Source organism: Candoia aspera, chromosome 1 (genome assembly GCF_035149785.1).
Source record: "Candoia aspera isolate rCanAsp1 chromosome 1, rCanAsp1.hap2, whole genome shotgun sequence".
NCBI classification, from domain to species: Eukaryota; Metazoa; Chordata; class Lepidosauria; order Squamata; family Boidae; genus Candoia; species Candoia aspera.
This window is the reverse complement of record NC_086153.1, coordinates 91,726,288-91,753,699: the sequence shown is the minus strand read 5'-3', so window position 1 is coordinate 91,753,699 and position 27,412 is coordinate 91,726,288. Positions and strand designations below refer to the sequence as shown.

Below are 27,412 nucleotides of genomic sequence, written 5' to 3'. Positions count from 1 at the left end.
CTAATAACAAGGCAGCAGGAGACGACGGCATCCCAGCTGAACTGTTCAAAATCTTGCAAGATGATGCTGTCAAGATAATGCATGCTATATGCCAGCAAATTTGGAAAACACAAGAATGGCCATCAGATTGGAAAAAATCAACTTATATCCCCATACCAAAAAAGGGAAACACTCAAGAATATTCAAACTATCGAACAGTGGCACTCATTTCACATGCCAGTAAGGTAATGCTCAAGATCCTGCAAGGTAGACTTCAGCAGTTCATGGAGCGAGAATTGCCAGATGTACAAGCTGGGTTTAGAAAAGGCAGAGGAACTAGAGACCAAATTGCCAATATCCGCTGGATAATGGAAAAAGCCAGGGAGTTTCAGAAAAACATCTATTTCTGTTTTATTGACTATTCTAAAGCCTTTGACTGTGTGGACCATAACAAATTGTGGCAAGTTCTTAGTGGTATGGGGATACCAAGTCATCTTGTATGCCTCCTGAAGAATCTGTATAACGACCAAGTAGCAACAGTAAGAACAGACCACGGAACAACGGACTGGTTTAAGATTGAGAAAGGAGTACGGCAGGGCTGTATACTCTCACCCTACCTATTCAACTTGTACACAGAACACATCATGCGACATGCTGGCCTTGAGGAATCCAAGGCTGGAGTTAAAATCTCTGGAAGAAACATTAACAATCTCAGATATGCAGATGATACCACTTTGATGGCTGAAAGTGAAGAGGAACTGAGGAGCCTTATGATGAAGGTGAAAGAAGAAAGTGCAAAAGCTGGTTTGCAGCTAAACCTCAAAAAAACCAAGATTATGGCAACCAGCTTGATTGATAACTGGCAAATAGAGGGAGAAAATGTAGAAGCAGTGAAAGACTTTGTATTCCTAGGTGCGAAGATTACTGCAGATGCTGACTGCAGTCATGAAATCAGAAGACGCTTAATCCTTGGGAGAAGAGCAATGACAAATCTCGATAAAATAGTTAAGAGCAGAATCATCACACTGACAACAAAGCTCCGCATAGTTAAAGCAATGGGGTTCCCAGTAGTAACATATGGCTGCGAGAGCTGGACCATAAGGAAGGCTGAGCGAAGGAACATCGATGCTTTGGAACTGTGGTGTTAGAGGAAAATGCTGAGAGTGCCTTGGACTGCAAGAAGATCCAACCAGTCCATCCTCCAGGAAATAAAGCCAGACTGCTCACTTGAGGGAATGATATTCAAGGCAAAACTGAAATACTTTGGCCACATAATGAGAAGACAGGACACCCTGGAGAAGATGCTGATGCTGGGCAGAGTGGAAGGCAAAAGGAAGAGGGGCCGACCAAGGGCAAGGTGGATGGATGATATTCTAGAGGTGACGGACTCGTCCCTGGGGGAGCTGGGGGTGTTGACGACCGACAGGAAGCTCTGGCATGGGCTGGTCCATGAAGTCACGAAGAGTCGGAAGCGACTAAACGAATAAACAACAACAACAAAGCCTGCCCTTTCTAGTTCAATTTTGCTGCAGGGCCCCTTTGACAAGTGAATGGAGGAAGACAGGTCAAGGCCCTACTTCTAATAAAGACTGTTTTCTTTTTAAAGCCTATTGCTAAATAATTTTGCCACCAGTGTTACCCATAGCTTCAACCGGGACTCTTGGGAGCAGCAGGGGCTTCAGTTCACAACTCACATTCTGTAGGCATTCAATATAAAGATATAAAATATATATTCCATGCAAGAAAAACATGTATGTAAAATTATTTGGAGAAAAACATTCAGGTATATGCTGCAAGACTAAAAATATTGAACTAGTAATTAAATTAGATTAAATTGTACTTATATATTCACAAATGAAAGCGGATATGACTCATTTGAATTAGATTGTTCACACTTTGCATGAAGGCAGTTCTCCTTTGCAAAATTAGATTAAACAAACACGATAAACAGGTTTGCTTTCATTTTTTTACTGGCAGTGCCTGGTATTTGCAGGTTGTAACAGCAACGATTTGGTTTCTTTTATCTGGCTCTCTGCCCAAAGACTTTGTGGAAGGGGAAGAAGAAATCCTAGGAAACTTATTACTTTTATGCCTTTTTAAAATAAAACAGCTTTATTTCAAATAATAGAATAAATATAAAGTCGATATTTTTAAATGAACTGATAGTCTGCTGCTATCAACAAGTGTCCTTGCTTAGATCCCCTTCTAGGCTGCTTTACAAAAGAGCTTTGTTTTCCTTGGAAGAATCCCTAATTTTGCATCATGCGCAGAGAGCTATAGCAGTGCGGTTTCCTACAAACTTTCCCCCCCCCCTCTGCTTTGTGCATTATGCTCCAGAACAGGGGCTGTGAACAGAAGAAGGGGATGGCTTCTCCCTGCCCTACTGAATAGTTCAGGGATGTGCTGTAGCAGGACCATTCTTGGTTATACCACTGAGATGAAAGAACAGAAGGTGGTTTTGTAGTTCAGTGGGAGTGCCAAAAGCGTATTCCGGTTCTTCCAAGTTCATTCGCTCCCTCCTAGGGCTGTCTGGCTTACTCCAGGAGCAACAAACTTAAGGGTACCTATAACATTCTTCCTGTGATTTTCTATGATTGCTCATCTGCCACCATCCCAATTGAGGGCTGGATTAACCAAGCAAATTATTTAAAAAATATCTTGGTTTTGCCCAGAAACAGTCAGGGTTTCACATGAAATGACTAGTAAATATTGCATTCAAATAAAAACTGTGTGAATACAGTCCATACTTATTTTCCCATCACTGGGGAGAGGAGGGCATAAATTTACATCTAAGATGGATTCTTGTGTGCCTTCCCCAGAATATAATGTGCAAATGAGCTCTCTAGATTCAGTTACTATTCTCCTATTTTTTACAGCAATTATGATACAAACAACATCTATTTCAAGAATGTTCAAATGTTTTATTAAGCTCTGTCAGGTAAGGCAGCATTCCTTGTAGTCTTCTAATGCATAAACTTACATGATTTATGTGCTTCCTGTCTGCATCCAGGTGTTGTTCTTCAGCTGACTGATCAAAGCATAAGCCCAAATTAGTTTCCTAAGAAGTCATGGGCGTCTTTTGCAAGAAACTCATTTCCGTTTCAGCACAATTCCTTAATGGATCGCCTAACATTCCGTCACCACACTGGAATCTTGGTTGACTAACGTTAATATTAGCAGAATTCCTGTATGTCACATCAGTGCAAGGCCCACAGATGTTTGTGCCATGTTATTCTGGAATATGTTACAAGAATCTTTGTTATCATTACCAGTGCTCTCTACCTAATGTTATTAATGGAGCCCACTTCAGATGTCTTTAAGAATATTTACTTGAGGAAACAAAAAATGGAAGAAATGGTTAAGGAGGAACTGGTGGCCTGCGTGTTCTCTTCATTAAAGGCCAGCAGGCCCAACCGTTGTATCAAAAAGAGGCACATGATGGAGCAAATATTATTCTCAGGCTTCACAAATGGGATGGCTCCCCTCTGCAGGGAGGCTGGACCCATTTGATTGGTCCACCCCCGGCGACTGATGGACCTGGTAGGGTTTCAGAGGGAGCTGGAGGTTATACCTGATGATCTGCTGCACGGTCCAGCAGAGGTCCTAGCCGCTGCCCGGAATAGGGAGGTGGCCGGGGCCTTGGACAGGATTGCGCCTGTGCGACCTCTCTTACCTCATTGTACCTGACGCTCCCTGTGGTTTACGGAGGAGCTGAGGGTTCTGAAGAGAATTAAGAGATGTCGAGAGCACCGCTGGAGGAAGACAAAGACTGAATCCGACCGAACACTGGTTAGAGCCACTATTAAGACCTACCTGGCGGTGAAGCGTCAATACTTCTCCGCCTTTATTGCGTCTGCAGAATGCCACCCAATGGCCCTGTTTAAAATCACGCAATCTCTGTTGGGGAAGGTGGGTGCAGTGACCCACCTACAGGGCTGTGTAGAGGAGTTTTCAGAGCATCTGCAAGACAAAATCGCTCAGATCCATTCTACGTTAGATTCCAAGCGTGAGGCATGGTCTGTGGAGATACCCAGGGATCGTATTTACCATGTTATCTGGGAACAGTTTGATCCTGTTGGACCCGAGGAAGTGGACAGGATCCTCCGGACAGTAAATGCCACCACTTGTCATCTAAACCCATGTCCTTCCTGGCTGGTGAAAGCTGCCCAGGAGGTGACATGTGGCTGGGTCCAGGAGATGGTCAATACATCCTCGAGGGAGGGGGTGTTTCCAACTGCCTTTAAGGAGGCGCTGGTACATCCCTTCCTCAAGAAACCATTGCTGGACCCTACTATACTGGATAATTTTCGTCCAGTCTCCCACCTCCCCTTTTTGGGGAAAGTGATTGAGAAAGTAGTGGCATTACAAATCCAGAGGGTTCTGGAGGAAACAGATTCTCTAGTCCCCTTTCAGTTAGGTTTCAGGCCCGGATGTGGGATGGAAACGGCATTGGTCACACTTACGGATGATCTCTGGTGGGAGCGGGATGGGGGTAGTGCATCCATCCTTGCTCTTCTTGACCTCTCAGGGGTTTCGATACCATCGACCGTGGTATCCTTTTGGGTCGGCTCAGGGAGTTGGGGGTGGGTGGCGTGGTTCTACGCTGGTTCACCTCCTTCCTCCAGGGCCGGTCCCAATCGGTGGTGATAGGGAGTGAGAGATCCAACCCGCGACCCCTCCTTTGTGGGGTGCCACAGGGTTCGGTTCTCTCTCCTCTCCTATTCAATGTCTACATGAAACCGCTGGGTGAGATCATCCATCACCATGGGATTAGGTATCATCAGTATGCTGACGATACTCAACTGTATATCTCCATCCCAGGTGGGGTAAGTGATGCCGTAGCTGCCCTTTCCAGGTGCCTGGGGGCTGTAGGGGCCTGGATGGGGAACAACAGGCTTCAGCTGAACCCTGGTAAGACGGAGTGGCTGTGGGTTAAGGGCTCTTCCGTATCTGGGACTTTGTCATCTTTGGTTCTGGATGGGGTTGCACTGCCCCAGACAGACCCGGTGCGTAACTTGGGAGTCCTTGTGGACTCACAGCTCCTGCTTGAAGAGCAGGTGGCAGCCGTGGCCAGAAGGGCCTTTGCACAGCTTCAAGTTGTGCACCAGTTATGCCCTTTCCTGTATCGGGAGGCCCTTCAAACAGTCACTCATGCCCTTGTTATCTCCCATATAGACTACTGCAACGTGCTCTACATGGGGCTACCCTTGAAGAGTATCCGGAAGCTTCAGCTGGCCCAGAATGCGGCTGCGCAGGCTGTTTTTGGTGCCCTAAAAGGGAGCACATAACACCTTTGCTACGTGAGCTGCATTGGATACCAGTCTGCTTCCGGGTCCAATTCAAGGTGTTGGTTATCACCTATAAAGCCCTACATGGCATGGGACCAGGTTACGTAAGGGACCGCCTCTTCCCTGTTTCATCAGCCCGCCCCACCCGATCATGCAGAGAGGGCATGCTGCAGACCCTGTCGATAAAGAGAATTCCATCTGGCGGGGTCCAGGAGGCAGGCCTTCTCTGCAGTAGCTCCCACCCTCTGGAACATCCTATCCCCAGAGGTGAGGTTAGCCCCATTGCTCCTAGCCTTCCGGAGGAAGTTGAAGACCTGGCTCTGCAACCAGGCTTGGGGCAGGGAGGAGAATAGTCATACTTGGGGCTGGCTAGTGCCTTGAGGTGCCTCTCCTATACAATGATGGAATGAGACCATAGCCATATGGATTTTATTATATTTGGTAGCTCTGTGAAATTGTTTATAGTGTGTTTTATATTGAAATTTTATTATATACCACCCAGAGTTCCTCCACTCAGAGGAAATGGGCAGTGACAAATTTGATAAATAAAAATAAATAAATAAATAAAAATCACAGACACTTAATTCTTAGTTCAACTTCTCAGCCTGGCTAAAAAAAATTTCTCAGACATGAGTGGGCTGGATTAAAATATTTCTTGCAAACAAGAATACAGCCTCAAACACAACAGCTGATGGATCACTTGGTATCCTTTGGTGGATGGGAAATGTTTACATAATGGCTCTCTCTGGCTTGGGAACTGCTGGTTCCCACCTCGCCAGCCTCAATCTTTAGGATCGTCTCCAGTGAGGATGCCATCCGGACCTCCCAGCAGGCAGCCCATTTCTGTTACAACTGGCCACCACACAAACCATAACACTTTAAAATTGGATCCCTATATTATCTTATTTTCTTTTCCCCTCCCCATTCCTTATTTCCCCTGCATCATTGCTTTTCCATCTGCAAGCCTAAGAGCAGGGGCTGCTTTATTTTTATTATTCTGTTAGGCTGAAGAGCAAGGTAAAAATGCCTTCATAAAATAAATGAAATAAAATATACAAGGGCAACAATTGAAACACTAACTGATCCACACATTATATTTATTCAACAATTATTTCAGTCTTTGGTTACAACTCAGATTCAGTGGCCGATGCTTAGCAAAGCAAGGCATAATTCACACAGTGGGACTGTGCAAGCAATTCTCTACAGTACATATTAGCTCCAAAATCAGTCTCATGATTTTGTCTCTTATGACTGTTGCAGCATTCCTCATCACACGATCACCATTCACACACTGCACAACTGGCATGCATTTGCACTTGCAACAAGTAGAATTAATACTGTACAATATGGAAGGTGGAAGTAAAATCATAAGCCATTTTCAAGGGATATTCATTTCTCTATGTTAAAATCAAGTTTTTCAAAAAGCTGCTCTTGGTGCAAATGGCAGTTTCAAACACTGCCCCCCTCCCTCCCCAAAGACTAACTACATTGTGGGAAAGCTATTTCAGATTACTCAATGTCTTACTTAAACCAATCCACCTGCATTCTGAGATCAACTCTGGAGACTCTACTTGTGGATCTGCTGGGGAAAAAAAACATTAGCAAACAAAAGGGATAGGAACTTTTAACTTGTAGCTCCCTGATTCTGGAATTTTATTCTTATTGATGTCCAATCTTTATAGATTTTCAAGTAGACCCTAAAGCCTCACTTGTTCAGCTTGGCCTATAATTGATTTTGGATTCATAGTTTGTACAGTGTGTCAGGTTTCAACTATTACTTTTTCATGTATTCCTTTGTATTGTTCTTTCTGATTTTTTTTTTTTTTTGAGTTTTGCTGTCTGGCTTCCTGAGAGTTTTCTCTAAAAGAAAGTTTCTAAATATTTAAAGAGAGCCAGTTTGGTGTAGTGGTTAAGGCTAGAAACCAGGAGACTGTGAGTTCTAGTCCTGCTTTAGGCATTAAGCCAGCTGGGTGCCCTTGAAATGGTCACGCTCTCTCAGCCCTAGGAAGGAGGTAATGTCAAACCACTCCCAAAAAATCTTGCCAAGAAAACTGCAGGGACTTGTCTAGGCAGTCGCCAGGAGTCAACACTGAGTTGAAGGAACACATAAACAAACAAACAAACAAACACATGGCATATATAGGGTCATCAGATTTTGAAGCACATGGGTGCAGAACTGACAGCTGCTGACATAAAGTTGATCCCTGCCTATTTCACATTGAGCTATAGCCTATCTATAGAATCTATATGGTGCAAATGTAGGATTCTTCCATTTTTCACACAGAAGGACCATATAGTGATAAGAAACAAGCTTACTGGAACTCTAAATGGCACAGAGATTCTTATTTATTTTGAGAATACACTTTAATCTTGCTAACTGTTTGCTACCAGAGTACCAACTCATATTAGAAATAATATTCTACATCAGTACATCGTATCACTAAGGCTTTGTCAAATTTACAACGCAACCATGCAGCTCATATATACACATTTAGCCTGAAAAATCTATTTACCTTACTACATTACAACAAGTCCCAAATACTGAGAGTACTACAATGTATTCAACTGCTATAGTCATGCAGGTAGAAATGAATGTTCTTTCCATCATATTTCACCAAGACAAACAGATCCAAAGTATAATCAGATTCCAACAATTTAAACATTCAGTGAATATGCACTAAAGTCAGCATGCAGAAGCTAGTTCACATGGTGTATTATTCACCTGAGTATGAATATCACTTAATAATTTATTAAGTTGATAGATTTATTACTTTACCTATCATTTGACCAGTCATCACAAGTGTCTGCTTTTTAGTGTACCAGTCAGTTTCCCTGCAAAGTAAGCCAAGGGTCAATTTCAATAATTTCCTTCCGAAGAGAAATAAACTATCATGACAGAATGTGTTTGGGGGGTAGGAAGAGAAAGGAAGCCAACTGGGCTTATTGTAGAGAAAAATCTAAAACTTTTATTTTTATCATGGCCTTTTCTGATGCCAGCTAAACAAAGATAGTCTTTTTGCCAGTGACTCAATGATCACAGCTTATTATGGTAGTTTGGGTTCAGGAAGCATGACTCCAAGCATGAGGAAAGGGTCATTTTTATCTGTTTAGGAACAAACCCCAGACAAACAGTTCTCTGGAGAAGAAACAAAACAACACTGGAAGAAACCGTAGCAAACCCAAGGCAGGATCTGCTGTGGCTGTTTGGGGAGGGGGAGGGAGAGAGCAGAAGCTGTCCTTCAGGGAAAGCAAGCAGAAACATAACTCATTCATTTCTATTTCCAAACATTCGCTTCAGTTACTGGTAACGACTGTAAGGTTGGCACAGCTTTTCTACGACTATAAATGGCAGATGCTGCAGGATGTAGTACAGTTGGGCATGGAAATAATTTAGTCAGCTATTAATACAAAACCAATGTGTTTTAGAAGCCACCATCTGCTTCAACAATAGAAAAAGGAGGGGGGTGCAACTTTAGATTTCATCGAAAATGCTAGGCGATTTTAAAATAAAATATGAACAGTTTTGTAAACCAAAGTCCAGGCTTATCCTTGTGTGCTCATATTGTGTTAAATGAAAAATCCTTGGAATGTACATTTTCTTAGGTAAGCAAGGAACTCTTGGCAAAGAATCCCTGGAATTGAGAAAGAAATTGGACTTCTTCCACTCTATATCTTTGTATGCACAACTTTCCCATCTGTATAAAAGCATGTCCAGTACAAATGAGCATAAGCCACTCTTTACTGTAGGGAATAACAAAGCTGCACAATAAACAAAAGCATGATTTTGTTATAATAATTTGGTCTACTAAGTCTTAGCTGCAAAAATTCAGAAGGCCAGTCAGTGGCAGCAAAGAGAAGCTGACAATTCTATCTTTTTGCCACCATCTAGGATTGTCTGGATTTCTGCAGCTCAACCATGTTATATCTATCAGTACAGTACTACAAAACATTCTGCACTTTGAAAAGAATGTAAAAACTGCAGCAAAATCTGCTCCATGGTTAAGGGAAATAGCAAATGATAAATAAGAGCCACATAAGCTAGTAACTCTAATGCTGTTCCTCCACAGGTACTGAACTCCTGATCCCCGGTCAGAGGAAGAAAGAAACTTAGTTGCATGTACAAGTGTCCCTTATCACACTTTCTATAAAATTAGAATATTTCTTTAAGATTGTTTTAATCCATTCAATTGTGTCCGATTCTTTAAGATTAAGAAGTAGCCAATAACATGCAACTCTGGTTTGTATTGCTCTCCCTTTCAGGAGCATCTTTCTCAACCACTAACTTTTGAAAGCTAGAAAAGGAGAATGATACCTATAGGATTTCTGGCCTAGCACTACAATAGCTGTGTATATAGTTGCATCCTTTCTGCAAGCCAGAAGTGAAGATAGCCACTTATTTCCTGAACAAAATAACTAACACAACATGATTGGTGGGAGATGTGTTACCAATCAAAGTGATGGGAGATGGTGGGAGATGTGTTCCCAAGTAAACATCAGCATGTGATTTTCATTCAAAGATGTTAGAATCACTGTAACTTCATAATCTTAGATTTCTTTGTTTTCTCGCAGCAGAAACTTGTACGTCATCCCCTATTCTCTAACTTTTTTCACCAAATATCTCAAATCCTTGCCTTTCTGTATATCACCTACTCTGAGTACTCCCTTGGCCCACTCTATCCCCAGATTCTCTTATCCAGCCCCATGATTTTCTCATGCTTCTATATTAGCATTGCTGCCTTTTCTGATTGTACTGTACAGTTGGCAATCCAAAGTATTTCCCACTTACCTCCCTGTAATCTGCAACAACCTAAAATATCCAGGATGGACCAGGAAAGTTATCAGAATGCTTATGAATATCCCACCACAAGCCGTAACAACTTACAGCCTTCTTCTATGGCCAAGGCTGAGGACTGCAGGCAGCAGAAGTGTTCAACTTGCTTTGTGTATGTGAGGCGATGTTTTCATTTTTCACTCCACTTCAAAGACTCAGTGACAAAACAAACCTTATGAGTCCCCCCAATTTTACTGAATTGCCACAAAACTCCCTAAAACAAGCTTTGCATGATGATATACAAACTATTTAATAAAAATTCATTATTATGAATTCGGTCCATTTTCGTAAGCTAATACCTAGTAGTAATCTATCAACCGGAATTACTGTAAGAGTAAAAATAAGTTTCCCTTCAGAAGTTCATTGCCATTTGCCACTTCTTCTCATACAGTTATGACACTATTTTGAAAATGACCGAGAAGTAATATAAAATAAATACATTCATAAAATAGATGGATCTTTGCAGGCAAGTAGGACTCCAAGAGGGAAATGATGCATCGGTTAAAATAAAGGTTTATGCAACGGGCATCAATCTCTGAGTCAGAAACTAGCATCTGAAGTCAGAGAAATATTTTTAGAACTAAACCAATACAACAACACTGTAAGGAAATATTGCTTTACTATGTAAAATACATATAGCACAGCCTGATGATTCTGAGTCAGAAAAGAGTTATATATGTACTGACACAGAGATTTGGAATTTCTCTTTTATACATTTCAATTAATGCTACGGCAGGATTTAAGAAATGCCAACCACACTGCAATATGGTCCTATATTACAATCTCGTTTCTTAATGTTATGCCTATGGGTCCAAAGTGATAGAGATCCCTTGATATTCACCATGCCTCCTTGCTTTTAATTTTTCTTCTGAGTCTCTTAAAAAAATGGGTGGTATTCCACAAAAATGGCAATCTCAGGCATAACCTTTATGGAGTCCTTGGTGCACTCTGAGCTTGGCTGTTTTCTTGGGAACGTTTCATTGCCCAGCACTGAAGATGTTGCCTGGTCGGGCAATGAAACGTCTGCAAGAAAACAACCAAGCTCAGAGAGCACCAAGGACTCCACAGTTCAGCCCTGAGCTACAGATATTCTCTTCGATTGGCATAACCTTTATTTCCAAAATTCTTCCAGGATATACTCCAGAAATACTATTAGAAAGCAATGCCTTGTGTTCTATCTGGAAGTGTGCCCACCTCTCCAGAAGAAAACAAAAACAAAAATAAAACATCCTGAGAATAGTGTGGACTAACTGTGCCTCTTTACATTATGGTAAAATGGTGCTTTATAACTGTCCATAACCATTTTGTAAGTGACCAAAGCAGGCTCTTAAACTTCCAGATGTACTCACTAGCCCTAAAACACAGGCCCTCATTTTTATGACTACCTGAGAAGGACTCGATCTCCCGAAACAAACTTGAGTAGGCAAAGAAATTGCCACACTCCTGGAGCTCAAGACAGCTTACACATGCCCCTAGAATAACAGCAACTAGGTGGAAGGACTGATGGACCCCAAGTCATCCAATGAGCTTTCGTGGCTGAGAGTAGACTCGAACTTGGGCTTTCCCAGCCTTAGTCTAACACCTTAACTTCTACACCACACTGGCATCCCAGAGAATAGCAAAGGGCAAGACTCCACTCCTGCTGTACTTTTTCTTCTCTTCTCTTCCTTCTTCTTGCCTGCACTTTAACAGGTCACCAGGTCTTTTCTACCACCAAGACAGCCCATCTGTTTAACTAAAGAGTTTAAATAATAACAACAACAACAACAACAAGAACAACTGTCCATGTTGATCCTGACCTTGTCCTTTGCTTCAGCCCTCTCCCTACTCATCTAATTCTTTCTCTGAAGATGGTTTTGTCCCAGGTGTCCCCTGAAGTTAAACTCTGTACTTGGGCCTCAAACATGGTCTTAATTATGCCATTAACTATACTTGTGAGGCAGACCTGATCCTCAGCTCCTGTAGAGAGTCAGGAAGATGACCTTGAAGAAGTAATCCAGAGGCTGTTAAGGAACCACCAGGTGCAGAAGAAACATGTGTTGTCCAGAGAGGCAGGAGGATATTACAAAGAGACTCAGGCTATCCCCCTTCTACCAACTTCCTGTGGGATAAGAGGGAAGAAAGAGGAGACACAGGAAGGCTTGCAAGATTCTGTTATTATAGCCTATCTCAAGAAACTGTAGTTATAATCATCCTGTGGAGGCTGTTTCCTAGTCTGGTCTTCTTTGAAGGCCTGACAACTCCTCCACCCTGAACTGAGCAGAGCAAATTTTTTTTAAAAGACTCTTTTCTCTTTGTGCTTTCCTTCCGCATTCTCAAGATCCCCTACTGCTCAACTGTCTCTCCTTACCTCTGCTGCATGAGCTCTCCCTCTCTCCCGCTCATATACTGGTGCAGACTTCTTCCTCTGTCTGCACCCCACCAATGGGATTAGCCTTACTAATCACTTCCTCTCATCTTTCCCCCTTTTCTACTGAATCCCTGCAGGCCCACTTCTTCTTTTTTATAGTAATTGTATTAAAGATTACAATTTACAGCAATAAAAGCTAATACAAACTGAAAAAAGAAAAGGTGCAGAAAAGAAAAAAAGAAAAAAAATATGAAGAAAAATAGAAAAGGAAAATAAGGATATAGTAAAGAAAAGTAAAAGAAATACAAAAAGAAGTGACTTCGCCCTTCATTACAAGTATAAACAATTTTAATAACTTATCACCTTCTTTTAAAATACAACAAATAATCTCTTCTTCCCACAATTCCTTAAAGCCTTGTCATTTCAGCCCTGATGTCAGCAAAGTCCATTAAGGGTTACTATAGATAACAGTGTATCTATTTTAACCTTGATCAAATAAAACCAACTTTATCTTCCTTCCTTTTACTTCTAAAAATCTTGATCTTTAGTCCCTTCAAATGTCCTAGAACTTAATTTCTTTTCATTTTTTCTTTGTCCCTTACCACAAAACTCTTCCTGCAGGCTGACTTCTTAGCAGAAGCATCTGCAGGATTGGATGCTTTCCATAGAAACGATGAAAGCAGTGTTGCCTTGTCACAACCCAAGCTCTGCCTCTTTCACACACATACGGGACGTCACATCTGCCATTTAAAAAGAGTGGTACTTGCACTGCAACAGTAGGAGATGCTTTCTTCCTTTGCTCCCTTTGCTTCTAAGTTACCCTTCCTCCTTCATCCACTCAGCTTTGATGCTGATCTGGTAAGTGCAAGAGGGGCAAATATAAACAGAAAGATCTGAACACATCAAACCTGGAACTGGCTCTATCTATTTGATTTGTTCGTTTGTTTCACTTATATCCTACCTTTCCTTCAGGAACTCAAGGTGGCATACACAATACTCCTTCCTCCAATTTCCCCCACCACAACAACTCTGTGAGGTAGCACAGCCTAAGGGACAATGACTGGCTTCTGTGGCTGAGGGGAGACATAATCCAACAGCTTAATCCAGGGCTTCTGAAATTGAGCTAGGCTCTGATCAAGCTTGTGTAGGCAAAGCAGGAGCACAGTCCAAACACACCCTGGGCTTTGTTCCTCACTTAGTTCATTCAAACTTGCAAGGTTGAAAACCTCTCCGACATACAGAGATTAAAATTTAATGATTAAAAGTAAGTGTTAAATGTATTTCTTACCAAGCCCTAATCTAATGATAACCACTGGGGGGATCCACACAAATTCATTTCTCATTACAGGAGATCATGATACTGCAAAGTTTGAGAATTCCTGCTTTAGCCACCATACCACTCCAGCTATCTAGAATTTTTTTTTATAACACGAATTTCACTCAAATTCAGAATTTGAAAAAATATCAGAATCTTAATGGCTTCACTGTTCATTTTTAATACAAGTGGATATTTCCTCTTCACATATTTTACTGTGCCCCTCACCCCACACTGGAAGAGAGGTACCTGAAATTACTAACAATTTTGTGAGCACACAGGTAGGTTACAATCCCATATGCAGTCCTTGCTTAACAACCATTTGTTCAGCGACTGTTTGAAGTTACGATGGCACTGGACAAATGGTAGTTACGACCAGCCCTTGAAGTTATGGCTGTTGCAGCGCCCATGCGGTGACATGATCAAAATTCAGGCACTTGGCAGCCTAACCGCATTTACAACCGTAGTGTGCATTTCAACCGCCCCACCTATCTCCCCCCCACCTCTGCCTTTTGGGCCGCCCTGCACTCCACCACACCTGCCGTCTTGCACTCTGCTGCCCCCACTGCCCTGCACTCTGCCACCCTCCGCTGACCTTTGCCATCTTCTTACTCCTGCTGCTGATGAGGAATGCCCAGCCAAGGCAGCTGCTGGCCCTTTGCAATGCTTTGTGTCCAGCATACCACTGCCCCTGCTGCCCCCCTCCCCCCCCACTGACAGGTCTCGCAGAGATGTTGCAAAAGGCCAGCAGCTTCCTCGGCCGGGGGCACCTCACCAGCAGCGGGAGGAACTAGACAGCAAAGGCCAGCTGGGGGCAGCACAGGCAGGCAGTGCTGGAGTGCAGGGAGGCCAAAAGGACAAGAGCTGAGGGGGAGACAGGTGGGTGAGGGGAGCTGAAGCAGAGGAAAGCGCAGCCAGGCAGCGGAGCCTCGTCTGCCAAAGGGAGTTCACCAGGCCCAGCTGGAGAGAAGGCGGTAGAACAGAGCCAGCAATTCACGGAGGATGGGAGAAGCATGAAGTCCTTGCCTAATCATAGTGCGGTCCTCGCGTAATGACTGCAACCAGGACTAACAGAACTGCTGTTGCTAAGTGGTGCAGTCACGTGATGTTTTGCCTACTGACCACTTCACTTAGTGATGGAAATTCCAGTCCCAATTAGGGTTGTTAAGCGAGGACTACCTGTACCCAGCAGTTCTCAGCTTGTGGTCCATAACGATGCTGCGGGTAGACTGTGAAAAGATAATGTATCAATAACATAACCACACAGGACTTTTTATGTATAATATTCAAATTAGATTATGGTTCATAATGCATTTTGTCTGATAAATGTCCTCATGTAAGAGGTTTAAATGGTCATGTTAGTCTTTTGCAGCACGAACAATACATTGTGGCACCTTAAAAACTAACCAATTTACTGTTGTGTAAGTTTTTGTAGATCACAGTCCACTTCCTCCAGACATCTGATGAAATAAATTGCAATCCTTGAATGTTTATATTGTAAATGTGCTAGATCTTAAAGTGCCAAAAAAGCTCTTAACTGTTTTTCTTTAAATGTAATATTCAGTGAATTTAAATAGTGGTACTTTTTCACAACACCAATATGAACATGACACCCCACAGAGTCAAACTCTGCAGTCTGAACATGGGAATCCAAACATGTAATCTGTATCAAGAAAAAGACTCAGAATTGTTGCTACAGTCAATCAGTGAAAATCCTTCAACACTTTTTATTACTGAAATATTTAAACCACTGAAGGCATTTTTAACCACTGAAGGCATATTTAACCACTGAAGCCATATTTAAACCACTGAAGGCATTTTTTTCACCATCACACTGGTCATACTAAAGACAACCCTCAAAACTATGCTGAATAATTGTCTCCAACCTTGCCCCCAGAATGCCAGTTTTCGTCACTGTGGTGTTCATTTAGATATTTATTTATTGCATTTATATCCTGCAGTTCTTGGCATCTCACTTGAATTCTGGGAGTTGAAGTCCACACATCTTCAAGCTGCCAAGGTTGAGAAATACTGATCTACATGATAACGCGAGAGCCAAATACAACAGAGAAAGAAAAAACTATAACTCCAAACTTGGTTGACCTTTCTTCCCCAGAACAGCTTGTTGGACAATCATTTAAAATTAAATAATATTTACTCTACGGATGACTCTGAGAGACAAGAGGTCATTGGAACATGAGATCTTATTGGGAGAGAAATATTAACAAGAGACTCAATCCAGTGTCACATAAGTGGACTCTGACTAATACAATAGGACTTTTTAAAATCCTTCCCATTCAGCCTTTCTCATCCACCCAAATCTGGTCTGGAGGGCTTCCTAGTATTAGTAGAGACACAGGGGCCTGTAGGCAGAGAAGATATATATATCTTGCCAGCACTGTCCACTGTATTGGAAGACAGGCCCCATTGGATACAACCATGGTCACTCCTTGCTAGTTTATATGCCCCAATAAGTCAGAATTTTCTGAATGGTGGCTGATTAGGATTGGGCATATTGCCCAATCTGTCTCAGTTGACTGGGAGATGTTGAACAAACCAGGGAGCCTCAGACTATAGCATATTTACCATGACATTCGGACTGCAATCTTCAGCTTGCAGCTCCTATAAAAACAGAAGTATAAGCTACAGTTTGTTTGGGGGCTTAAGGGTTTGGCTTAGTACGACATCCTGGATTGGGTATAATATGAAAGAACCATAGTCAGAGATTCCCTGGTTTGTTTAGCAATTCCCAGATTGTGGAGGAAAGGCAACGTGCCTTAGCACACTTATTCTGTTCCAGCAAGTCAGCATTCAAACGACTCAGCTTATTGTAAGATATAAACCAAGCCCTTGATTATCCTCCACTATTCTTTCTTTGCACAAGCAAGACTGTTGAAGGATAGAAACAGATACCATTACTGTACTTTCCCTTTCAGCATATCTGGGTGTACAGACTCAGAGCACACTGACTCTGGTACCATGAACCTATGGTTAAAGTGGGCCTGAGCAGCTTGTGGGGGACTGAAGCAGTTATGCATATCCTGGCAGACGCCAACCTATATTCAATAGATTTTCAAGCCCCCAAGCTGCTTCCCTCTTGAAGGACTGTAACAGTGTACAAAGTGATACAGCCAGTGCAAACAATAAAAAACTACAATAAAACCTAAGAGATTACATTGTTTTATACTAACAATTACACATCTGGCACTAGCAACTCCACACCAGTCACCACACAAAGGCCTTGTGGAACAGCCATGATTTTACAAGCTTCCAGAACATCGTGGGAAGGGGCAAGCTGTTCCAGAGGAAGGGGGGCACTCCACAAAGTATGGCTGGTTTTGTGGGGCCCTCACACCATTCAGTATGTGGGTACTTTCAGCAAGCACTCTCCATTCACTCAGACTGGGTGGCAGAATCTATCAGGAATAGGCAGTCTCACAGAATCCCAGGACCTGAGGTATATAGGGCTTTATATATAATCACCAGCACTGTGAATTCATTTGGAAACACACAGGTAGCCAATGCAGCTCTCACAGCAGCAGCATTTCATGGCAGTAGTGAGATGGGGCGTAAGCAGACAAGCTGTTGCATTTTGTACCAGCTGAAGTTTCCAGGAGGTCTTCAAGGGCAGCCTCACGCAAAGCAAATTGCAGTAATCCTGTCATGAGTAAGGATGGCGAGGAGGGGGCTCCCATCCAGACTGTTAAGCGCATGCATAGCACTGAGGAATTGGTCAGCCATTCCAAGAGACACAGATCGGGACCGCCTTAACCTTTGGGGTTTATATGTCTGGGTTTTTCCCCACGCGGCGGGGTGAGCTCCCGTTGCTAGTCCCAGCTCCTGCTCACCTAGCAGTTCAAAAACATGCAAATGTGAGTAGATCAATAGGTACCGCTTCGGCGGGAAGGTAACGGCGTTCCGTGTCGTCATGCTGGCCACATGACCCGGAAGTGTCTACGGACAACGCCGGCTCTAAGGCTTAGAAACAGAGATGAGCACCACCCCCTAGAGTCGGACACGACTGGACTTTACGTCAAGGGAAACCTTTACCTTTACTAGCAATAAACATTAGAGACCAGTTCCTTGTCTCAGCGTGTTTCCTGGCTGTTAGGACATCAATCCTAACAAACTGAAGAAGCGTGGGAAAAACCCAGACATATAAACCCCAAAGGTTAAGGCGGCCCCAATCTGTGTCTCTTTGAATGGCTGACCAATTCCTCAGTGCTACGCATGCGCTTAACAGTCTGGATGGGAGCCCCCTGCTCGCCATCCTTACTCATGACAAATCCATACAGAAAATAACTAGTGCATGACTGCCCCTCTTCTAAGTAAGGCCACAATTGGCACATCAGCTGAAGCTGGACAAAGGCCCTCCTGACCCCAGACTCTATCTGCTTTTTGCTGTGAGTCCAGGAGGACCCTCAAATAGCAAGCCTGCTCTCCATGGGGGAACATAACCCTATTAGCACTCAGAGATGGTATATTTCCAGAATCAAAGGGCTTTTGAATGAATAACCCCTTGGCCTTACATGCCTTCAGCCTGAACTTGCTTCTCTACGTATATCCAGATACTACAGCCTCCAGGCCTTATACCACATAACGGAGTGCTCAAGGGCAAGACCTGTCCCGCCCCACAACCACTGACTGGATCTGCCCCCCCCCCCAGTAAGATGCAGAACCAGCATAACTCAGCGCCTCCCACTCCCAATCCTCATAGACCTAGGAAGATTCACAAGTGAGACTGATACAGCTTCAGTCATGAGCCCAGGCCAGAAAGTTTAAAAGGAGAGCCAGGTGTGTGGTGAAAACAGCCACTGATACAATCACATCACAAAGAAAACCTAAATTTGGATGTGCTCAGCCCATGTATTAGACAGAGACACATGAATGAGCCCAAAGGCAAATCAGTGACTAGGAGAACTGAGATGAGTAAATTAATTCTGAATAAAGTTTATGGCTCCTGGAAAAGTCCTACACAGCACAAGAGCTGTATCCAGAGATTTCCTGTCCAGAGGCCTACCAACAGAAGACCAGTCTGCCTTTGTTTACTGTCCTGAACCAGCTGCCACTGGAACTGGCTGATTCCTATATTCAAACCATGGAAACAGAAAAACATCCAAGGCATGACAAAGCAGAGTCCTTAACTCCATCTTCTACAAATGCTGAAGGACAGATTTCAGCTTGCCTGAGGACTAGCATGAGTTTCCTTATAAGCCTCATATGAGGAAAGCAGGAAGTATGTCACATTCTGCCTGCCTCAGGACTTCTAGCAAACTTAAGCACAGCTTGAGTTTCAAGAATAGAGCCCCCACTTGACTTAGGAAATGAAGATAGTAGGTCCTTGTATGAGGCTGGAGAATGCAGTTCCTTCCTTAGAGTATAACCACCACTGACCCAAATAGGAATAAAAGCTGTAGGTTAAAGAATTAAATATCTAGACTGACTTGATCCCTAAAGCTTTTAATTTTATTTTTAAGTACACTAACCAAATCCATCACCTGGTGATCTTTAATGCATACACTGGAAAGCAAAAAGATTCAATCAATTATCATAACTTCTGTTTTAAAACTAATGTCTTCTTACACTTTAAGGATCTGATGCCACATATGACATTTAGGTTGAAGCTTTGGAAGACAATCATTGTGAGATAGAAGCAAAAGAGTTCCAATTTTCACTTTACATTCTGTTCAGTACCATTTTCACAAATCATTTTTTTCTGTACATGTGAAAGGCACAGAAAGTGGAAGGAAGCTATTTCTAAGAGAACCCATAAGAAAGCCCACCATTTTTCTCATACATTACTTCTGCAACAGTCATTGGTCTTTTAGTTGTGCATTTAAAAAATAAATTCTGCACGTGACAAATACAGGCATTGCTCTGATACGCTTACCAGGGCGGCAGCTTTAGTTGACTAAACAGGTAGCAGCAAACCAAGTTCTATTGCCACTGATCTTTTACACTTCAGTATCAAAACCAGAAATTGACTCAGAATATTTAAGGATCATTTCTGGAGGCACTCAAGACCTTCTTTGATGTTATGTGCTAATGACACAGAATAACGACCAATACCCAATCATGATACATGTCTGAGGGCACTTAGAAGAGCAGCAGAGGAGCAAACTTGTCCTTGCAATATTCTATTGCCAAGCTGGCAGTGAGCTATTAGCAAAGGTGTTTACTAAGCCCCCTTGCGACTAAACGGGCTTATTTATTTATTGAGGGACTCTGAGTGGTTCTCTGCATTGGTATTCAGGGCCATTTATTTATTTAATCAATTTATATGGCCGCCCAATTCCATGACTTCAGGCAGCTTACAAAATTAAAATCCACAATATAAAAAACACATCGATCCCATCCACCCCCTGCGGCGGCTAGAAAGACAATCAAATCAGCCACGTGATCGGCTGGCTCCCTCTCAAGCTGGGGTCCCCAGGCCCGCTGACAGAACCACGTCTTCAGGGTCTTTCCGAAAAGTATCGAGGTGGGGGCTAATCTAATTCTGGGGGAATGGTGTTCCACGGAAAGGGAACCACCACGGACAAGGCCCTTTTTCGTGGTCCCGCTAGATGAACTTCCCATCGCCACAGACCATTATGTCCCACACCCAGACAGAAGCCAGCGACTCACCCGCGTTGTAGAAGCGGTCGAGCACGGACGTCTCTCCGAAGTCGAGCTTGCCGAAGTGCAGGGTTTGCAGGTCGGCGCCAACCGCCTCGCACGCTTCCTTCAGGCTCTGCAGGGCCCCGCTCTCCGCCGCCTGCAGCAGACCCGGGCTCGCCTCGTTGATCACGTACGATACCGTGGTCCTCCGGCTGCTACTGCTGCCCCCGCCGCTTTTGGCCCGATTTGCTGAGTCTGTGGCCGGACAGGAGGAGCTACTATCCTCGTTCCAAAACGTGCCGGCCGGTGGGGCGCCCGGACCCGCCGAGAAACCGCGGGCCATCTCCTCGCCGGCCGCCGGCGCTCTCCTGCTGAGCCCCTCTTCGTACAGCAGCGGGCAACCCCCTCCAGTCATGCTCGGCACGGAGAAGCTAATGATATCTCCTTCGCTGCTGTCGCTCATGCCGACGGGTCTCTGCAGCGGCGTCTCTCCCGGCCTTCGACTCTCCCTGGGATGGGCTTTCACGCAGATGCTGCCATTGCCTCCCGACCTGTTTTCCTCGGCTGTCGGGTATTTCTGCAAGGTTCTGCCTACCTGGAAATCGGGTGGGAGGGAAAGGAGCCCTTCTTCGGTCTCACGCTGCAGAGCTGATCGTGGCAACGAAAACAGCGCGACTTCCTCCGGCGCTTGCCAGCGCCACCATTGCGCACTCCTTTCTGGAGCTCATCAGCCTCGGTAATGTTGCAACATTAGAAAGACGCACGATCTCTTATTTGCAAACTTGCCTCTTCTGGACCAGTTTCGGCCCAGTTCGTTGAGTCTCTCCCCGAGACACTACGCGGCGGCCGCTTCTGCTGTGAGCCTTCACAGACGAAAAGATAAGAGCAGAAGCTAGGCACTTGTTGTATTGCTACATCCCGGCAAGCCGCCGGTAGCCTGCCCAAGGAAAGCCCCGCCTTTCCACCTCAGCCACACCCCCTGCCCTATAGTAGAACGAGCTGCGCATTCCTGCGCTAGTAAACAGAAGTGCGAAAGTTTTGGTAAGGAAGAGGCGTTGCAGCAATGAAAGTGAAAAGCGTTGATAGTACGGTATTGTAAGGCGCCCTCTGCTGTTCCACTCCTAACCTATTGCACGAAAGTTTTATTTTTCTCAATGAGGAGCCGTTCCAGCTGTTCTTGCACCAAGTGCTTCCGCCCTGATTATGTTTTTAATAGCTACTGTATAACTAGGCAGTTTGGTACAGTGGCTAAAGGCACCGGGCCAAATACCGGGAGACTGTGAGTTCTAGTTCCTGCCTTAGGCACAAAGCCAGCTGGGTGACCTTGGGCCAGCCACTCTCAGTCCCAGGAAGAAGGCAAGGGTGCATCATTTCCAAAAAATGTTTGCCAGGAAAACTGTCTGGTTTTGTCCCTGCAGTTGCCAGGAATCAAGAATGATTCAGAGGCACACACACACACCAGGTCCCAGGCTCAGTTCCTAGCATTTTCAGGAAGAGTTGGCAGGGCCGCAACTGGGGGGGGGGGAGCAGGGCATGTGCCCAGGGCACTGCGCTGGGGGAGCACCAAAATTAGCACTGTGGGTGCGGAATCCATGTTTGCCCTGGGTGACACAGACCCTAGTTGTGGGCCTGAGAGTTGGGAAAGTTCCCTATTGGAAATGGCAGGGAAATACCTGGTTACTGATTCTGAGCTTCATAGGCCAGGAGTCTGATTTGGGATATTCTAGGATTCTGTACAAAAGTAGAAATCTAACAGCTGACTACAGGTGAAGAAATAGATCCCCACAAAGAAAGAAGAGGGTTTCATCTGGAGTTCAATCAGAGGCAAATACATAAAAGAGAGGACAGTGACCAGAGAAACTGATTGTTCTGATATTACTGCAGCTGTGAAGGTTGAAAAGGCCATCTTCTCATGAATGTTGTATGCCTATGTGGGTGAATAGCTGCTTTCTGATGAGTAAGTAGACTCTGTAGGAGAAATATAAGGCAGCCAGGTTCCACAAAATGAGCTGAGCAAGTAACTGAACAAGGATTGCTACCAGAAATTTGTTTTGGGAATTTCTAATTAATTTTATCTTTAAATCAATATTATGTATGTATGAACTGTCTGTAAACACTTTGTACCTTAAGGACCAAGTACATCAAAATGGGGGGAAAGCAGCTCTCGAGAATTAGTCAGTCTGATACCACTGTTGGGAAGATGTCAGAACAGATCACATGGTAGTTTATAAGCACCTTGAAAACAATGCAAAAATTACCAGAAGTCAGCAAGGATTTACCAAGAACAAGACTTGCCAGACTAGCCTTATATCATTTTTTAAAATTAGGAGAATGTCATGGGGCACTTCATCAGATATTTTGCTGAAATCAAGATGTATTATGTCTTCCGCATTCTCACAATCTATTAAGTAAATTCCTAATTTTAAAAAATGATATAAGGCTAGTCTGGCAAGTTGTCCCACAATGCAACTCTGAGGAAGCTGTTTGTTGCCACTCCCACTTCTGTCTCTCTCTCTCTCCTTCTTCTACCCAGGGAGAAGCAAGCATGCTGCTCTGCTCTCTGTTCATCAGGGCCAAGTGCTTGGGCCTTGATGAAGAATTCTGCCCCTTTCTTCCACGCAGCTCTTGGCAGCTGTAGGGCTGAAAGGGCAAACTAAGTATTTAGAAAGAAAAGAAGAACAAAGGAACTTCATCTTTCCACCAAGATGGATGTAACAGAAGCAACAATAAAGTCAGTAAGAAATTCTTTTACTTATCTTAACCTAATCTGTTTAAGCGTGTGATTCTTTATGCTTGGGAGGGCTGAGTGTGTAAGATCCATAACTGGTATTTCTCTGACATGCTCATTAAAGCTATTTTTAAGATTATATTCTTTTTCTGTGCCAGCTTCTCAGCTGTGTTATAAGCTCTGCTCCTTTTCAGTGGTTCTAGCAGGCCACTAAAATTGGCTTCAGTGGCCAGATTCAGACAAAATGAAACTCAAGAGAAATGTGGATGATCAGGAGACTAAGTCCTATGAAAACAGATTGGAAGAACCAGAAATATTTAGATTTGAAACTAAAGACTGATGGAGGATATGGCAGCATTCATCAAATACCTGAAAGGCTATCATATAGAGAACAGATCCTGACCTTCTTCTATCATTCTAGAGTGCAAGACATAGAATAAATAAAAAGATGATGGGTTTAAGTTGCAGGAAGGGAAATTCTAGTTCAATATTAGGAATTTTTTTTTTTAAATTATTAACAGCAGGAACCAATTACCTAAAGACACAATAGGTTGGATGTGTTCAAGCAGAGGTACAATAGCCATCTGTCAAGGTTGCTTTGATTTGGACTGCTGCACTGAGCAAAAGGTTAGCCTCTTCCAACTCTATGATTCTACGTAAATGCTGCTCATTTAAATGCTGTCAACCACATCCCAAACAACCAACTTTAAAAGTTAAACCCAAAACTTAAAAATGTATCTGGAAATGGACTGACAGTGAGTTCCAATTGAAAAATTCAGGAATAATATGGTCAACCTAACTGCCTTTTTAAGACTCAGAGATTTGAAATGTGCCACTTAAGACATTGAGTCCAACCCCTGATCAGTGCAGCAGTTTACATTTTCTATTATGCAAATCAGTAACTATTTTTAAAACACTTTGAGAACTATTATGGAAGCCAGAAGTCGACAGTACAGCAGCTTTGGGTACATGGATACACATGAACTTCATAGATGGCATCTGCAGATCTCTAAACTTTATTTATAGAAAATAGGTAAAAATTAAATGGGCAAAATAAAGAACACCAACATCTCATGAGATTTCATGCAAGAATGCTAACATTTTGCAAGAGGTGGTAAGAAGGGGTGGGTGGTTTATAGTAGAGGGAGCCAACTAGTTGCCATTATTTAATCCTCCTCTTTTAAAAATGCCTAAAGATACATTAAGTAAAATGTACTGCAGTCATAATATCTAACTGCTCCAAGGAATCATGTCCTACTAGCAGTGGTTAGATTCTGTTACTGAAACCTGGAACCATTATGCACTAAAAAAAAGAGAATGTAATCTCTACCACCTCAACTTTCCAGTTATCCACACTTTTCTTTAAATAAGGAACTTGACTGCGATCTTTCAGAAGTATGACTTGTTAATACTTCTAGAGCAGGGTTTCTCAACTAGGGTTCCATGGAAACCTAGGGTTCTGCAAGAGGACACTAGGGGTTCCTGGGAGATCACGATTTATTTAAAAAATTATTTCAATTTCGAACAACTTCTCATTAAAAGAGATACGTTTCATTCTTTATTTTTAGTTTAAGAACACTGTTAATGCATATATACAGGCCTACACATGAAACAAATATAATCATTTTGTAACTTCTGGCCTATATTTGAGCCTGAACGTGCAGGGGTTCCCCGAGGCCTGAAAAATATTTCAAGGGATCCTCCAGGGTCAAAGGGTTGAGAAAGGCTGTTCTAGAGAAAAGCTTCTTAGTAAATAATGGCTTACTCTTTCTTCCTACACCTCTCTGCCATGTCTTTTGGATTGCAAATCTGAAGGCAGGAACTGTCTCAGCACCTATTCTGTGAATCACTGTAGGACTTTAAAAAATTGGCTAAAGAGTTGGGTATAAATAAATAAATTCAGCTTTGGTGGAAAAAATACTCAATGTCTGGAGCAAAATGTAAGTTTTCAGGGAAGGAAAGATACACCCAGCAAGATAAAAAACAGTCTTTTGAATCCACAGTAACTACCTGATAGTCAGGAAAGGCAGAGTTGAAAGATAATCCATAGTTTAGAACTACTTTTTTCTGATCCAGGAATTTAACATCACAAATCTGGCTTCTCAGAAAAGTAAACTAGAGCAAGTAACTTTAAGATCCTAAGTGAAAAAGAATGTGTGAGATTCATGCAGTAATTTTGTGATCACGTTTATATGGTTGCAATGTCATGCACAGGTAACCTAAGACAGGCAACAATTTATGTGTAATATCATGACAGAAACTCAAAATGCAATGAAAACCACAGAGCAGGGAAAGCTACAGATATTTTTAATTTTAAAAAAATTATTAAATTAGTAATACAGTGAGTCTTATTACATTTAAAAAGGCAACCATAGTTACTTCTACAGTTTTCTTAAAGAAAAAAAAAGGCAGCTAAAGACTTTTTTTAAAAAAGCTAGCCAGACCACAAATACTGACTTTTTTTAAAGAACAAAGGGGGGAAATCATTAAAATATATTTAAAATTCAGCTGAAATAAAAACAGGAGGTAGAAACCCAAAAAAAGATGTCTCAAAAGCAGGAACTCTACTAACCTGGTTAACTGCCGATTTTCTTTCACTTGGATAAACCAGCTATTGCACTTGCTCTCTTTTTATACACAACTATGTATACATCCACATCAGTATTAGTCACATGTCTAAACAATTTTAAAATAATGAATCATAAACACTTATCAGCCAACCCTCCCTGTGTGTTGTCATTCCTATACATCCAAAAAACTGACTTCCTGTCTTTCCATTATGCTGCTGGTACTAAAAATAAGTACCAATTTCTTTCTTTGGGCATAAATGGCATAGCAGGCAGTATATTCTCTGTTTAAGACAAAATTAATTATTTGAGATTGCTTTCTTAGAGGGCTGGTTTGGGGGCTCTGTCCTGCATTGTAGCAATCAGGAACAAATGACAATACAGTATCCATTCCAAGTTGGTGCCAACCTCCACTCATATTTACTCAGTGGGAGAAAACAAGTTACATAGATGTTGCTGGTTCTTTTCTTTTCACCTGTAATTATTTACTTCCAATGGGCAAGTAAAAAGCAACAGCGGGAAGATTAGAGGACTGGCAGGGAGTTTCCAGGTAGGGTGATAGTTTCAACAGGCACCCTTGATCCTTTCTCAGGTGGACGAGTCCTTTCTGGCCCATTCTAGATGAGGCAGAGGATATACGACGTCCTAGCAACTATAGCCCTTCAGACATTACATCCATAGGCTGTTCTAACTTATAAGTGGAGGACAGAGCTGTGCTAAGTAGTCACATGTCCAGTGTCAACCTGTGCAGTGCTAAGCAGCCTGATATAAAATGGAGCCTTCAAATAACAAGCTGTATGTATCCATGCATGGAACCATATACTCCACATTCTAGCCTTTATAAATGCTCCATTCCCACTAAATTCATGCTGAAGCTGGTTGACATATGTGGTGCAATGGATGTTGGTGTGTAACACAGTTCTCACACTGGTTAGGGCAACATGCAAATAAGGTATCTGAACAAGACTATCATTTATTTCTATTGCAAGGAGTGCCTCATCCTGGTTAGATATAGTGGCTCTTGAGATTTAAAGCACAATCTGACCAATTAGAAAGAGATGGGTATCTGTCAGCCCTTCAAGGTAGGCCAGGTTAGGAAGCAAACACAATAAATACTAGAACTCTACTCTCTTGATATAGGCTATAAGAACATCTGGATTGTGTTTTCCCTTCCTTCCCTCTTATACCAAAGGGAGTCAAGGCAGGACAATCTTTTCTTTCTTTCTTTCTCTTGCTTTCTTGTTTTCCTGGGCTAAGCTCATGTTTTCCTAACAGTCGCTGCTTATTTTCTCCAAGGTGATCTCTGTGCTCCCTTGCACCATCATATGTACTACCTTACCTCTAATATCTCCACTTTAGAATACCTATCTTTTTTAAAGTGTGTGTTTTCATTTCAAAAAACCAATTGAATAATTGGGAAACTTAGAAGGATATAAAAAATAAATGGAAGTTTCATTAGAAGAGTTTCTTTTCACTTTTTTTCTTTTCACAATGTAACTGCTGTAAGTCTTTTCCTGCAGTAAAACAAACATTGCCTCTTTGTGCCTCCTGAGATCAGATCCCTTGATGTATCTTCTAATGATGTAACTGAAAACCTAAAAATAAAGATGAACAGAAATCATATGGATGACTGCAAGAATAAACCTCTTTTGTATTTTAAGAAGTTAAAAACTGAAGCTTATGATGACAAGTTTGCTTGATGGAGAAGTGAATTTGTTTGATATAAACTGGTGTCCAAAAATTACGTATTTGTA

General features: G+C 42.6%; 1 protein-coding gene across 2 annotated transcripts in view; it reads right to left on the bottom strand.

Annotated features, from left to right (window-relative positions):
• The window catches only part of MAP3K5 (mitogen-activated protein kinase kinase kinase 5), a 109,167-nt gene extending 87,882 nt beyond the window's left edge, over positions 1-21,285 (bottom strand). For both annotated transcript variants that reach the window (XM_063309546.1, XM_063309553.1), the window contains exon 1: positions 20,391-21,285. In XM_063309546.1, coding sequence (XP_063165616.1) covers positions 20,391-20,826 — 436 coding nt within the window. In that variant the 5' untranslated portion in view covers positions 20,827-21,285. The remainder of the gene's footprint in view (positions 1-20,390) is intronic.
• Between the last annotated feature and the right edge of the window lie 6,127 nt (positions 21,286-27,412).